Source organism: Thunnus albacares, chromosome 2 (assembly GCF_914725855.1).
Source record: "Thunnus albacares chromosome 2, fThuAlb1.1, whole genome shotgun sequence".
Lineage (NCBI taxonomy): Eukaryota > Metazoa > Chordata > Actinopteri > Scombriformes > Scombridae > Thunnus > Thunnus albacares.
In genome coordinates this window covers 19,040,091-19,056,002 of record NC_058107.1, presented here as the reverse complement: position 1 = coordinate 19,056,002, position 15,912 = coordinate 19,040,091, and the positions used below count along the sequence as shown (strand labels likewise).

Sequence of the window (15,912 nt, the reverse complement as noted above, 5' to 3'; positions counted from 1 at the left end):
GGCGGGTCTTGCATATGCGGGTCTTGGGCGGGTCTAGAAAGCAGTATATAATAAGTATATACATGCACTTCTAGACAACGGAGTGTTTTTCGAAGGGGAGGCCTGTCTGATCGCAGTGATATTAAGATCTGGATCTTTTCAGGTGAGTGAAGATCTCCAGACTCATTTTTCCAGCAGCACTTGTGCTACCAACTTTCTTATTTGGTCGCACTTTTTTTTTCAAAAAAATTTTTGTACACATTTTTTTTAAGAGTGTGCGAGTTATTATTAAAGTTCACGTGTCCGCATTTGTGCGAGTGCATCTTCTGCGGCGGCCCGTAAGGAACGAGGGATGAGGAGAGCGAAGAGAAAGAGGAGAGGCAGCGGGATGGAGGAGAAGGAGCCACAGGTGCCGGTACCTCGCTTCCTCGGTAAGATGCACTCACAAATGCGACAATGCGGACTTTTAACTCGCATACTCTCAAAATAATTTGATATGATATGATATGATATGATATGATATGATATGATATGATATGATATGAATCTCTAGACACGCCGGCTCAACGAAAAGCATTAAACCCACGCAGAACACATCCTGGCACAGAGCCAGCCTTCTACTTAAACCATTAGTGGCATAGCAAAAACACTTTCCCGGAATCACAACAGGGTATGCACACGTCCATGAAATAGGCATAGTCATACGGCTCAGTGATAAAATGCTCCGTGCGACGCTGTTACCGACGTGCAGGTGTACGTGATTTTAGTCAGGTGTGGGGGAGCCGTCCCCCGTTCCAACTAAACGTAGCCTATCTTTCTGTTTAGGTTGTGCACATTCGTACTAAGCGGACCGCCACTTGGAGAGAGGAAAAGTTATCTCAGAGCAAGAAATGGGGTAAGTCATTGGTTATAGTTCATCATAAGTGGTGCTATCCATTGTTTGAATGGCAACATGAAAATGAAGTTTAAACACATATTTCCACAGCAACATTCATGATAAAGTTTCCCTATTGATTGAAATACTGTAAATAGACATGTTCAGGCATGTCTGATAACAGTAACAGTAAAACCCATCTCTTCACTAAGTGACTCTAACTAGCTTTTGTCCATGTGAAAGATTCACCTTTGGGTTTCAAATGTCTTAGAAACAACTTTTTTTCTGACTACCATACAACACCAATGTTACTTACAGTATGTTTTCACTATGAGTCACGTCATGTGTGGTGTGGTTTTGAATGAAGGATGACACGTGACACAGTCATGTCAGCCGAAACAAGATAGAAAAGCTAACAGAACTTACATAAATGGTGCAGTGTCATGGTGGGCGATACTTAGAAATTCTGTAATGCTAAGTTTCTGATGGGAAACTGAATGTGTCTCCAACAGTACAGCCAAGAAAAACTTCACAGTACTGATCTCTCTCATGAAAGGTAGGTTTCTGACAATATACCAACTTTAAATTGGGTCCAATCTCAACCATCAGCCTTAGATTGAGTTTGTAATTTTGTCTTGACAGAGCAAATCTGCCTCTTTCTGCTGCTGTGTGCTCCCACACTCACTCAGTGCTTTCCAGTGACTGCAGCTCAAGGTACTTCCTCTCTTGTTTATGTCATTCTCTTCATCAAAAAATAGATGTTTCCTTTCAGTTTATGTGAGTTACTTCATAGATGTATGATGTTACAGGTGGACACGATCCTGTGCAGCTGTTTTTCTGCAAGACCCCAGGATGTGCCACTGATGTGACTCGTGTGTTTTGCAATGACAAGCTGGTTTTCAGTAACACTGACATCATAAGTTGCACAGGCCCTCCACCACCCAATACTGTCTGCCAGCACAATGGTCGGGCATTCATTTCCAGTGATACACATGGTGACTGTGAGTTTGAAGGGGCCAATGATTATATGGAGACCAAAAAATGTCCAGGTATTTACTTTCTAAGCCCTTAATTTACTGTTCAGTGTGATTTTCTTGAAATCATTCTCACCTGGCTCAGAAAACAACAGATTGCACAGATCGAGTCTCTTTACATGCACACCAGTATCCGGGTCCTGGTGGCGTTTTAGCAGTTTTTACTGTGTTTGCACATTTGAAAACTAAGGGCCAAATCCATAAAAAGTGGATTGTGCCTGCTAATAGCACCATGAATTGTGTGGCATTTGCACCTGCAATCTACCCCGTTTTAAGGTCCTACTCACAAACAATTTTGCGCCAATGATATGCTGGTGCAACAACTCCCATAAAGTTCTACAGCTGAGCGCAATTTACCCTTGTTTTGTATCTGATTGAGTGAGTGGAGCTGTTTCCAGTGTTTCAAGCTTGTCTCCACATTTCAGCACACAGTTTGGTCCATAATGAAAACTGTAGAGAGGACAAAAGCCTTTAATTCACAAACTTTGTTGTAGTTTGCTTCTTTTACTGTCTAGTATTTTGAATTTATAACTTAATCTACTGAAATGTCACATGTCAAAATACAGCTATTAATGTGACTCAGGCAGGTCTGAAACATGTTAGATTAATGTCTGAATCTTTCTATAGTGATGTTCAGGTGTCATTGAATGTATCCGGCATTTCACAGAAACATCAGTACTGATGTTCTGTTTGTTGCCCACAACTGGCTGCAGCATCACACAGCAGCTGAAATGATAAGTGTGTCTCCAAATTGAGAAAGAGACTGTGGGCATTATGCACGTGGCACAGCAGCGGTGTCTTCATGAACACTGGATCGGTCAGGATCTGACGGTAGTTATTGTTCTGGGTTACACAGATCAGCTGTTACACACAGATTCCAGGTTTATATGGTAGAATTGTTTGTAATAAAGCAGCCCCTTATTGCGTGGATGAATCCAGAGCTCTGCCAGAGCTGTTATTTTTAAATCTGAGATAAGCCCGCAACCCACCTTGACCCCCCCCCCCCCTCCCCATGTCTGACTGTAGATTTCGCCCGTAATATCATTCAGTATCAATCAATATCATTCAAGCCTCGCAAGTTTGAAGATTTGAAGAGAAAGAGAGTGAGTGAGTGAGGGGTGACTGTGCACAGTTAATGGCAACTATCTGAAGACACTAAAAACTAGGGCTGTGGTCAACCAAAGAAAATCTTGGTTGACTAAAATCATACATAATCTTCATCTAATCGATTAGTCGCACGGGGGGGGGGGGGGCGATATAATGGGACTGAGTGCACAGTAAACTCGGCAGCCACACATTTCTCTGTTCTGTATTTCTGTTTTGTGTCTTCAGGTTAGGCTAACCCATTGTTGCTAACTTTGGAGCTAACCCCCTTCACTTTTCCAGCATTTGGGGAAACAACAGACGTGACTTTTTAGCATTTATTAACTGACACACTGTAGTCTGTACTGTACATCTACTGCCAACTTACTACTAAGCTTTTCCTCTGCCCCGCTCACATCCACCGTTACTTCTCTGCCCCTCGCTCTTTCCCACACGCTACGCAAACATACTCCTTAACGGAGCCACGCCACCAATAGTTTCCCAGGCAACGACAGAGGTTGACTAACGTACCGGAACAGCGCTACTCAGAGACTCCCAAACGCTGTCGATTTCAAATCAAAATCTAATATTAAATTTTTTTTTTGGCCTGGCGGGGGTTCTTGTTGTGTCATTATGGAGAAACACAGATTCAGTAAACATTCAGTACATTCAATAAACGTTGAGTACAGTTACACCCAGCGGTCTCCATTAGGTTGGGCGAGTTCAAAGTTGTGAAAACAACGGGGGTGTTTTGAATACACCCCCATTTTCACAGGTAATTTGTTAGTCTGTACCTCTCGCCGCAGGAAATAATGGATTACTCCTGGAAAGCTATTGATGTAGCACTTTTCTCCTTATGAAAATAACACGGAGATTATTCGACCAATGAGAATGTAGTCGGACGAGAGCATATCGACCAACTAATCGACCAGTCGACCAGGAGACTACAGCCCTACTAAAAACTCCACCCTAACTGCGTGGCAATTAGTGCTGATCTTTGTGACTTACTGTTTTTGCAGCGATGCTTATTTGCATAGAGAAGGGCCAATTTTGCACCAAATGTATAGAATATTACCTAATTTACATACATGCAATTGGCAGAGGCACCTCATAACGCTATTTGCTTGGCAGCGCAGTTTGCGGGTGCTTTTTGAATTACACTCTATATTTTTGTTTCATCTGCACAGGTTTAGTGGCCGCAAAAGCAGCACAATCCTTTTGTAGATTTGGCCTTTAATATCTAAGTTTCAGAAACCTGAATAGCCCCTCATCGCAATGTTGAAAAACCTGAATATTCTACATGTGTACTGTGACGGAGGTAGAGATACTGTCATGTAAACCTCTTATCCAGGTTTTTGTTTAGTCTGTCATGTGAAGTTTGTCAATAAAACAAACAAAAGGAAGATAAACATTGTAATGATGATCTATGTGGTAAATTGAAGGTGAAAATCTGACACCTGTTGTACAAATTGTTTTGTTACTCTATTATTTTGTTACCAAGGCAACCAGAAATCACACTGGGTTCATACGTAGCAGGAATGTTGATGAATTAAACACACACCTGCTGATACAGGGATAGGAATGAGGTTTTTCTGTTCAATGGGAATATACATCCTGCATATGATCAAAGGATAAAACCAGGATGCTAGTGTGCATGTAAACACAATTGTTTCAAACTAGATTCAGTGCTGCATATCATGCTTGGGCTTATAGGCTCTCACAATAAAGATAGCACTCGACTCTGAGAGGGTGGTTTATACAGTTTATATGTTTCTTTGTTTTGGACTGTCGCTGTCAGGGACTGACGGTTCCAGCTGAGGGCACCGTTTCCACAAAAAAGCCAAATTAAATCCTAGATTTATATGTATTCTCAATGAAATGTTTCTATCCAACATGTACAGTATGTTGTTTGACACTATGTAACACTCTCTTGTTTTTTCAACTAGACCTGAGCAACATTTGTGATTTTATCAATGGTAAGCTTTTCATGCAGATACACACCTTACATCCTGCTGCCCACTGATGTGATTGACCATTGACTGGAGATTTTCCTCTTTCCTCCAGCTCCCACATCATCTCCCATCCCCACCAAGGGTCAACAAAATGTCAGGGAGGACCATGCAAAATGGGGAACCATTGTTGGTGGAGTTCTTTGTAAGTACTGAACACCAATAAATGTGATACTTTGTCTGCCTACGCCATGTTTTTTCAACTTCTGGATAAGTTACTGTTACTGTTACCCATGTCTGCCATGAAGTGTTATTATTAAATTCTATAAAATGTGGCTTTTTGCTACTAATCCTACTTGCTTTTACTCTGCCATCCTCTGTCCACTCGCTTTCGCTCATGGCTGAATTGCTTGTCTTTCAAACTCTGGCTAAACTAAGGACAGCCAGGTGAGATCTAAATTTTATCATGTGCTGCATTTATTGTATATTTATACAATTATATTAAATGTCAATTTCTTGATTGCACAGGTTTGGTACTACTAGTCTCTGGTCTCACTGCATATTTCTACTGTAAAAAGAGAAACAGAGACCGCAATCAACAGCCAGAAAGGTAAGTGAAATTATATATTATTCATAAAATTCCTTTATTCATATTTTAACTGTGATGTTACAGTAAAAACACTTTCTCATTTTTAAAAGGAACTTGTTTCAGTGACTCTGGTGTGACTTCACCCCTAAGAAACATGTAAAGCTCTGGAGAAACCAGTGAGAGGTTTGTGAACATTTAGCAAGCAGCATATTCCCCACAGTATGTGTAATTGTAGATATACAGTAAAGAAACTGATTCTGTGCTGACTTTTTACACCTTCAGGGATACTGACTGTGATCCTGGACTGACTGATGGCAGCCCTCCTTCTCAACGCGACCACGGAGTTTAACCCTTATGCCTCACTCGGGATTTTAGTTTTTGGATTATTTTGGCTGTGTTCATGCTGTAGCCATGATATCTGGCAAAGGAGTGTGTTTTTTGATTGAATTTTGGAAATTAAACCACAGATCCTATATTAAGTCCATAATAAACTGTGTAGAAACAATACTAACTTTCAGCATGTTAGGGCCCTTTTAGGTCCCATTGAAACCCATTAAAACCACATTTTTTGATCCCATGATTGCTACAGCATAAATTCATACATTCTGTTTTATAAGACTTTCAAACCGAAGCCCTGGCTTCAAAATTGAAGTTTTTACTATTTTCCAGCTAATTAAGCCATTTTGTCTTTTTTAACTCTTTGTGCCAAATGCCTGTTATTTTCCTGGTTTCCAGCAGGGCCATTAATCCTCTATTATGAATACTGCAGCCAAGTATTCACAGCTTCAATGAGTTGTATGTGTATGTAGGGATGCCTAATGTGGTGTATGTGCCTGTATGGAGAAACTGGTGTGTGTGTAGCCAAAATACAAAAATACTCAAATCCTTATGGGAAAAAAGGGTCTAATGTAAACACAGAAACTTATTCTACCATTAATTCATGCATTCCACCACCCCTCCACTCATACACACATGCACGCACATGTACACTCACAGGTGTGTGTGTGCATGGAGTGACAGAACAAGTGCATAATTGTCACTCATGTGACAGCTGCAGTCGCAGTTAAACTTGTAAATACAGCCAGCTATGCATTTCTTACTTGTGACACACACATGCACTCACTCACTCACTCATTGATTTCTGTTCTGAAGTTTTTGGATGTTGTTTTGTAAATTTTGGTGAATTTACAAAAGCTTTTGGGGTGATGTCTGGTCTGCTCTACACTCTCAAAAACCACTACACCTAGGGCCAATCCCATTTCTTTATTTTCACCCCTTGAAACAGAGTTAGAAGGGGTAGTGGTTGAAATATTCCTCTATGAAATGGGACAACCCTTTAGACTGGTCAGATTTGGACTAGATTATCCCAGAGAGACTAAAGATTCTTTAAAACACAGTTTCAGATTTGTGAACATTTATTCTATTTCTGAAAATGCAAAAAAAAAAAAAAAAAAAAAAAGGGGGGCGATTTTTCTGCCTTTTTCCCATCCAGATCACATTAGATCAGGTCCAGATCAAATACCACTATACTTAGACTAGTCTGAATTATGATGTTTCTAACACAGGCCACATTAAAAGCATTGTCCCAAGTAAGGGGCATGACCTTGGAAGATGCAGTGAGGGACGTTAATCATGGTCAATTTGAGGAAAGGTAAGAGAAGAATAATCATTTTGTATTTAAAAGAAAAGTGAGTAAATAAAATTTTCTCATATCACAAAAAGATATTTTGTGATTCCCTTTTTCAGTTTTCACTGTGTTTTAAGTTTTTTCTCTGGAGTCTCCTTGGTAATCTAGTCTGGGTTTGACAAGTCCAAGTATAGTGGTTTTTGATTTGGACCTGGTCTGATGTGGTCTAGATGTGAAAAAAACAGTGAAATCTCACTTTTTTGCATTTTCACAAATAGAATAAAGGTTTCAAGGTTAATAAGAAAGAATGCTACAGTAAATATGAATAAAACTTAGGACTATGATACCCTGTGATGTTCCTTGTATTCCCAGTATTGGTTTCCTGAGACTTTTTAATACTGAGCAGGTAGGACCTCAGCAAATAGGCAGAAGTAGCAATAAGACTGAACATCATTTTAACATGAGTAAGGACAATAAGAAAAAATGCTACAGTTGAAATGATCAAAATTTAGGATTGTAAATCAATTAAAGACCATTTCATTCTATGATCCGTTCTCATTTCATCTCCTTATTACCCTGCACTATAACAAATTTCTGTAAAAATACAGCCAAATTCCAACAGTAAGGTACTGTTCTTCTATATATGGTAAAATACTGTAAATTCTGATGCACCTTGGAGCTAAAACCAAGAATGGACATTAACAGTAGGCTACTGTAAAATACAGTATTTTCATTTTCGCTCCTACAGTAATGGAAGGACAGAAGCCACGTGCAACCATTAACATCATATAATCACCGTTCATCCATCTTTGTGGAATAAAACCAACAGGTCAGTAATATCTAACTCAGAAAATAGAATTACATTTGTGCATCTGGTTATCCAATTATTGACTATGCTTAATTTTTGCTAACATTAAATTGGTATAATCCTAGCAAGCACCTGACAGGCACAAGAGAGCATTTTCAGGTAGTGTTCTTCAGTTTGAAGTTTGAATTACTGGTATTTAAACATTATTTTCACTGCTGTTTGGAGTGAAAATAGTTTAGTTTAGTTTAAAGATTATTTTAGGATGGCTGGTTTCTCTTGAACTATACATCAGTGAAGGCTAACATTAGTTTGGTCAGGATATTATAATTAACAGATATACATTGACCCCCTTTGAAAAGACATGAACTTTAAGAATTAATTTTTCAAACATACTTGAATATACTTGGCATATTTGAAAGTTTTTGAATAAATGTTCAGTTCCATAAAGCTGTCACCTGTCTCCTCCTCTTTTGTAATAGATTTTGAGGGTTACACATTTTTAAATGTAAAACTGAGCTGATCTCATTATTGGACCATTAAGATTGAAGACACATTGTTATTTACAGTATATGTCTGTGGTTTATAGTTGTTTTTATTAATATGAATAACAAGGAAACTTTTCAGTTGTTTACTGTGGCATTTACAGTAAGAAACTGTTCACATAGTTTACAATAGCAACACTGTAAAAATACAGTATATTACTGCAGGCCTACAGTATCAAAACTGTAAACCTCACATTCTACAGCAGAATACTGTAAAAAGTTTCACAGCACTTATCTATCTATCTATCAAGTGTATCTATCTGTCTGTCTAGGCTATGAGCATAGTCAATGACACTGTTTTGAGATGCCTAGGGGCAGTTAAATTAGATATAATGATAAAATGTGTATAAAATCAGTGTGAAGTTGTGGCACCTTGTCACATTTCAGATGTCAATGAGTTGTTAGCATTTCCACCAGAGACATTTCCCCTCTACACCTCTGGCATGATTTAATTTCAGTGGCTGTTCACATGTTTCAGTATTTCACAAAAAGATAAGATCAGAGAAAAGTTTAAAATTTAGATACAGATTTGTGTATCAGAACTTGGTTTTGTCTTTGTGAGAGAAAAAAATATTCATTTGTGAAAGAGAGATGTTCAATCTTCAATTCATGGAAATGTTCAGTTTATGAGCTATATCTTTTCAAACGAATGTGCTAATCAAAGCCTTGATGTGATGATTTAACCTACAGCGCCTCACTCTGGCCTCCAAGGTCTCATACAAGAGATGTTTTATGTTCATGGTGCCAGGCTGGGAGATAAGGTGGAAACCTCAGATGGGTAACAACAGCTGCCTGCTTTATTTTCCAAGTAGAGTTCATTCTTGTGATTGATTCATCTTGTGGTCCTTTGGATGAGGCCTGACTCCAGCTTCAGAGCCATAACTTAACTTGTATATAAAGTAGCTCAGATCAGCTCCACCTGAACCCTCTTCAACAGTAAAATGCTGCTTACACATTGATGTGTCAGTAACAATCTAATAATGTCACATATCATCATTTATCAGTTACAGGGGACTTTTGGGGCCCTAATTCATTTAGAGGCCCCAAGCAGCTGCTTAGTTTGCTTGATGTGAGACAGCGTTTGAGAGAGAAAAGTCACAGTTTAAAACACAGGAGTTAAAAAACAAAACTTCATAACTTCAGTCACTGAATTTTAATGACTGATTTACAGAAAATACATGTAGGGAGAGAAAGGGGGGAGGGAGGGGTAAGGGAAGGGTAAGGGGAAGGGGAAGGGTGAGAGTAAGGGAAGAGTGAGGGAAGGGTAAGGGTAAGGGTGGGGGAAGGGGAAGGATGAGGGTAGAGTGAGGGTGAGGGAAGGGTAAGTGTGAGGGTGAGAGTAGAGCGAGGGTGAGGGTGAGGATAGAGTGAGGGTGAGGGTGAGTGAAGGAGTAGGAGAGGGAGAGGGAGAGAGGTGGGTGAGGTGGGAGAGGGGTTTGGGGAAAGAGGGAGCTGTTGTTATTTGCTGCGACTCCAGCTCCAGAAGCTCTTCTGCTTCTTCTTCTCCTTTTTTATCAGGAGCTCCTGAAAAGAGAAAAACAGAATATTTTGAGTTCAGTTTCAAAGCTCTGAAATGATCTGAAATCAATTGTTAGAATTAAAAAGATGAGGCAGCAAACCTGAAGCTGGAGGTTGTCGTTGGTGAGGCGCTGGATCTGTTCTTTCATCTGCGCCTCCTCGTGGATCCAAATCTCATGTTTGGCCTGCAGCGTCTCCTCCAGTTGTTTCTTCTCTTTTCTCCACTGGTGTGACCTCCTCTCCCAACTCTCGCACACTGTGGAGAGGTCCTCTCTACACTTACTGACTCTCTCAGAGAGCTCCTTGCAGAGGCTCTCTACTCTCTCTGAGAGCTCTCTCTGGTCTTTCTCCATTTTTTCAGTCAGCTGCTGTCTGAGTTTTTCCTCTAGTGAATTACAGGCCAGTTGACTTTCTTTCAAAGCTGACTGTGTTTCACTCAGCAGGGCCAAGGTGGCAATATGAGCGGTGGTACGTTCTCTTCTTTTTTTATTGGCCCTGCTGATTTCTCTCTCTTTTTCACTGAGGAGCTCTTCCAGCTGGCTGACTTTTTGCTGCCAGCTCTCTTTCTCAGCGTGGAGGCTCCGTTCAAGAGAGATGATTTGATCATCTCTCTTTCTGATGCCCCCTGCTGCCTTTTCCAGCACTTCGTTTAACTTTCTCCACCAGAGACCATTGGCGGAGTTGTACTTTTCTTTCTCAGAAGAGAGCTGGCAGTGAAGAGACCAGATCTCTTGTTCTCTGTTCCTGTTCTTGTCCTTTTCATCCTGGAGGTCACTCTTCAATGCCGTGATTTCTTCCTCAGTGACAGAGAGCTTTTCCAGAAGTTGCTCTCTGTCACTTCTCCAGGTCTCCCTCTCCTTGAAGACCATGATTTTAGCAGCGGTCCTTAACTTTTCTTCCCTCTCCTTCATCTCACCCTCCATCAATTTCCTCATCTCCTCCATCCCTCTGTTGTAGTCCTGTGCAACACAAACACAGAAATACATGAAGACATTTTCATATCACTAATGGCTCTATTTTTCCTTACGGGAAAACAGTCATCTGTTAATACTGAGAGGAAATAGATATCACATTTACACTTTATACTAGAACCCTTCAATAAATCCTTTATTTATTGTTTATGTATTCATATTAATCTGAGGTATTTATCCAGGCAGACACATGTATCCATGTGTTCATCTGACTGACTGTGAGAGATGAGTTTAAATTAAGACGATAAATTTGTATGAAATGTAATCTCATTACAAACTGCATCTGTGCTGATAAAAAGTGTATTTGTTTAAGCTTTAGACACAATACAAAGCCATTAAAACATGCATAGTCTTGTGCAGTAGTGCAGCGTTACATCCTGGTTTGAACATCTTACCCTGCTGGCTCTACTCTCTCGTCTTTCCATGGTGGCTGATGATCTTGAAAATGTTCTAAAACGTGAGATAGACGTAAAATCTTGTCGAGTGTCTGACAGATGACTTTCTCTGAAGACGAATGTGTGTCTGTTCAACTGGTGAAGAGATTGTGTCTGTTCTGAGGAACTCACATATAGACTCTTTACATTCTAGAATGGATTTGTCATAAACGCTGACATCATAACAGGAAGACAAACATTCTTCTGTAGACTGACATCATGCAGCTGAAAGAGCTCAATCAGTTTGAATGATCACACAGTTGTTTGACAGAATAAAAGAAATGATTGGAGCTCAGAGAAACCACACAGACAGTGTTGATCTTAGTTATACTCACAGAAAGTGAACAAGCTTTTGTCCTGCAGTTCGTGGACACAGCATCATGTACACATCACACTATACTGAAGTTTCCATTGTATATAATAGGAGGGTTCCAGGAGTTAAACTATTGTGATGGGCATTGGTCAGGATGCGTATGAAGGAGACCATGAAAACTTGAATTCACTCTCAAGATATTTATTTAATAATGTGGATTGTAGAAGTGTATGGGGGAAAGCAAGGGGGGGGGGGGGGGGGGGGGGGGGACATGGGTGTCTCATATATTTAAAAAGGAAATATTGTTTCAACGAACTAAGGATAAATTGTGGTGCAAAATAAACTTCTTACCAATTCTGCCGTCCATACTGGGTTCATACTTGTAGCAGGGATGTTGAGGAATTAAACACACTGCTGATACAGGGATAGGAATAAGGTTTTTCCTGTTCAATGGGAACATTACATCCTGAACATGATCAAAGGATAAAACCAGGATGCTAGTGTGCATGTAAACACAATTGTTTCAAACTAGATTCAGTGCTGCATATCATGCTTGGGTTTATAGGCTCTCACAATAAAGATAGCACTCGACTCTGATGAGGGTGGTTTATATTTATATGTTTTGGACTGTTGCTGTCAGGGCCTGACGGATCCAGCTGAGGGCGCTGTTTCCACATTTAAACTCTTGAAAAATCTCTGCTGCCACCTCTTGCTGACTTTAAATCAGTGCACACATCACAAAAAACAAAACAAAAAAAGCCAAATTAAATCCTAGATTTATATGTATTCTCAATGAAATGTTTCTATCCAACATGTACAGTATGTTGTTTGACACTATGTAACACTCTCTTGTTTTTCAAACTAGACCTGAGCAACATTTGTGATTTAATCAATGGTAAGCTTTTCATGCAGATACACACCTTACATCCTGCTGCCCACTGATGTGATTGACCATTGACTGGAGATTTTTCCTCTTTCCTCCAGCTCCCACATCATCTCCCATCTCCACCAAGGATCGACAAAATGTCAGGGAGCACCATGCAAAATGGGGACTTTGGGGAGTTTTTGGTAAGTACTGAACACCAATAAATGTGATACTTTGTCTGCCTACACCATGTTTCTTCAACATCTGGACAAGATACTGTTACTGTTACCCATGTCTGCCATGAAGTGTTATTATTAAATTCTATAAAATGTGGCTTTTTGCTACTAATCCTACTTGCTTTTACTCTGCCATCCTCTGTCCACTCGCTTTCGCTCATGGCTGAATTGCTTGTCTTTCAAACTCTGGCTAAACTAAAGACAGCCAGGTGAGATCTAAATTTTATCATGTGCTGCATTTATTGTATATTTATACAATTATATTAAATGTCAATTTCTTGATTCCACAGGTTTGTTACTAATAGTCTCTGGTCTCACTGCATTTTTCTGCTCTAAAAAGAAAGATGGAGATCGCAATCAACAGCCAGAAAGGTAAGTGAAATTATGTCTTATTCATAAAATTCCTTTATTCATATTTTAACTGTGATGTTACAGTAAAAACACTTTCTCATTTTTAAAAGGAACTTGTTTCAGTGACTCTGGTGTGACTTCACCCCTAAGAAACATGCAAAGCTCTGGAGAAACCAGTGAGAGGTTTGTGAACATTTAGCAAGCAGCATATTCCCCACAGTATGTGTAATTGTAGATATACAGTAAAGAAACTGATTCTGTGCTGACTTTTTACACCCTCAGGGATACTGACTGTGATCCTGGATTGACAGATGGCAGCCCTCCTTCTCAGCGTGACCACGGAGTTTAACCCTTATGCCTCACTCGGGATTTTAGTTTTTGGATTATTTTGGCTGTGTTCATGCTGTAGCCATGATATCTAGCAAAGGAGTGTTTTTTTATCGAATTTTGGAAATTAAACCACAGATCCTATATTAAGTCCATAATAAACTGTGTAGAAACAATACTAACTTTCAGCATGTTAGGGCCCTTTTAGGTCCCATTGAAACCCATTAAAAACACATTTTTTGATCCCATGATTGCTACAGCATAAATTCATACATTCTGTTTTATGAGACTTTCAAACCGAAGCCCTGGCTTCAAAATTGAAGTTTTTACCATTTTCCAGCTAATTAAGCCATTTTGTCTTTTTTAACTCTTTGTGCCAAATGCATGTTATTTTCCTGGTTTCCACTTGGGCTATTAATCCTCTATTATGAATACTGCAGCCAAGTATTCACAGCTTCAATGAGTTGTATGTGTAGGTAGGGATGCCTAATGTGGTGTATGTGCCTGTATGGAGAAACTGGTGTGTGTGTAGCCAAAATACACAAATACTCAAATCCTTATGGGAAAAAAGGGTCTAATGTAAACACAAAAACTTATTCTACCATTAATTCATACATTCTATTTTATTATTATTCTTCTATTTTATTAATTAAGGCTTTCAAACTGAAGCCCTGGCTTCAAAATCATAGTTTTTACTATTTTTTAGCGAAAATTGTAGCGAATTTATTCATCTGAAAATGGTGTGTTTGTATTGATATGATTTCACCACCACCCCTCCACTCATACACACATGCACACACTTGTACACTCACGCGTAGGCCTTCTGACTCTAAAATATTATTGAAAGATATTATATCTGATACAAATGCCTACATGAGTTACAGTACAGTATATGCTATTGAGCTTTGAAGGTGTGTGTGCGCATGGAGTGACAGAACAAGTGCATATTTGTCACTCATGTGACAGCTGCAGTCGTAGTTAAACTTATAAATACAGCCAGCTATGCATTTCTTACTTGTGACACACACATGCACTCACTCACTCATTGATTTCTGTTCTGAATTTTTTGGATGTTGTTGAATTGTTGAATTTTGTTAAATTTTGAAAAATAAATGTTGTTTGAAGTGATGTTGTATTTATGGTTTATTTCTAGAACAAAATAAGGTAATATGCTATTAGAAGGTAAAAACTTTGGTTATAGGACACTTTACATAGACTGTAAGTTAACAGGTCAGATTCTTTACTTTAATCTTATATTGCACAAAAAATAATAATCCATAAACATCACTGTTGTTGCTAATCATTGACATATCCCAGACTGTGATAAGCCTGAAGGAAAATTCCCCATTACCTTTAGTATATTTTTTTCTTTTATGAACAAGTAAATTGTAACTGAATATGTTTCATTTTGTGGTTGGGTTTTTTTTTAACTCAGACTGCCGAAGCCTTATATAAGCTTCAGATAAACTTTTAAATGCGTTTTTGTACAAAATGACTGTGTGGACACTCTGTGGATTTTGCCCCCCATCACTTACATTGAAAACACATTTAAGGGGATCTTTTAATAGCCAGTATAAACAGGAGGAATGATTACAGCGAGGAAAACCTCTCTCAATGTTCATATAGGTACCTGACTGTTGACCATACTGTCGAACTCTTGAGAGTATTTAATACACAACACTGCAATCTCTTTGTCAAAGAATTTAAGAGCATTTCCTTGCTCTCTCAAACCAGAGGGGTGCTACTGTGGATCTGTGTATCAGAGGAATAACAGTTGGCCTCTGGACCTAGTGGACGGGCCCACAGACCCTGGGACAGTTGCTGAGGTTGCTGTTGTGTTGGAAAGTGCTGTTGTTCTTGAGGGCAGTCCAGAAAAATTGGACTTGAAGAAACATAGTCAACTAGAATTCAAGAAGTAAACTCGAGACCATAGACTTGTGGTGAGCTGGTTCCAAGTGAGACTGATGACAAAGTTGTGGTACAAAAGACTGAAAGGATACAAGTCCTGACAGCTTGCACTGTTTGCTTCAAAGTCTTTGCTTTGTCAGACTGTTAAATGTTTTAGGCATGTTATTATTATTCTGTTTCATGATTCTTACTGTTTGTGTTGGGGTAGGATCACTTTGAAACTCAAAAACCTATTATCCTAGAGAGGCTAAAGACTATTTAAAACACAGTTTGTGATTTGTGAAACGTTTATTCTATTTGTGAAAATGCAAAAGAAAAGAAATAAGACCTTATTACCACTATAATAAGGTCTGAAGGTCTGGTCTGAATTATGATGTTTCTAACACAGTCCACATTAAATGCATTGTCCAAACACACTAAACTACTTTCCTCAAGACGTTCTTGCGTGTGGTACATCCATAGACTGGGCCAATCACAGGGGCAGATCAAAAGCAGGGAGATCTG

The 15,912-nt window shown here is 39.3% G+C and overlaps 2 protein-coding genes across 8 annotated transcripts; one reads left to right on the top strand and one right to left on the bottom strand.

Annotated features, from left to right (window-relative positions):
- The first annotated feature begins 43 nt into the window (after nucleotides 1–43).
- Nucleotides 44–14,096, top strand: LOC122995110. Of its 7 annotated transcripts, none has more exons than XR_006406726.1 (10): nucleotides 44–142; nucleotides 805–874; nucleotides 1,366–1,409; nucleotides 1,496–1,567; nucleotides 1,663–1,902; nucleotides 4,917–4,946; nucleotides 5,035–5,124; nucleotides 13,113–13,194; nucleotides 13,284–13,356; nucleotides 13,456–13,472. XR_006406726.1 is itself a non-coding variant. In XM_044370129.1 (10 exons), the coding sequence occupies exons 2-10, from the start codon at nucleotides 870–872 to the stop codon at nucleotides 13,520–13,522; spliced, it is 690 nt and encodes a 229-aa protein (XP_044226064.1). In that variant the 5' UTR covers nucleotides 44–142; nucleotides 805–869; the 3' UTR covers nucleotides 13,523–14,096. The 7 variants fall into 7 exon arrangements, 2 of the variants coding, with proteins under 2 accessions (XP_044226064.1, XP_044226072.1); XR_006406729.1 differs by lacking the exon at nucleotides 13,456–13,472 and adding an exon at nucleotides 13,024–13,031 and having other exon boundaries at nucleotides 13,297–13,356; XR_006406725.1 differs by lacking the exons at nucleotides 13,113–13,194; nucleotides 13,284–13,356; nucleotides 13,456–13,472 and adding exons at nucleotides 5,448–5,529; nucleotides 5,619–5,691; nucleotides 5,791–6,013.
- Nucleotides 9,746–11,964, bottom strand: LOC122995092 (golgin subfamily A member 6-like protein 22). The gene is made up of 3 exons (XM_044370101.1): nucleotides 11,370–11,964; nucleotides 10,105–10,962; nucleotides 9,746–10,009 (listed from the first exon to the last, which is right to left on the bottom strand). The coding sequence occupies exons 1-3, from the start codon at nucleotides 11,397–11,399 to the stop codon at nucleotides 9,944–9,946; spliced, it is 954 nt and encodes a 317-aa protein (XP_044226036.1). The 5' UTR covers nucleotides 11,400–11,964; the 3' UTR covers nucleotides 9,746–9,943.
- Nucleotides 14,097–15,912: the final 1,816 nt, after the last annotated feature.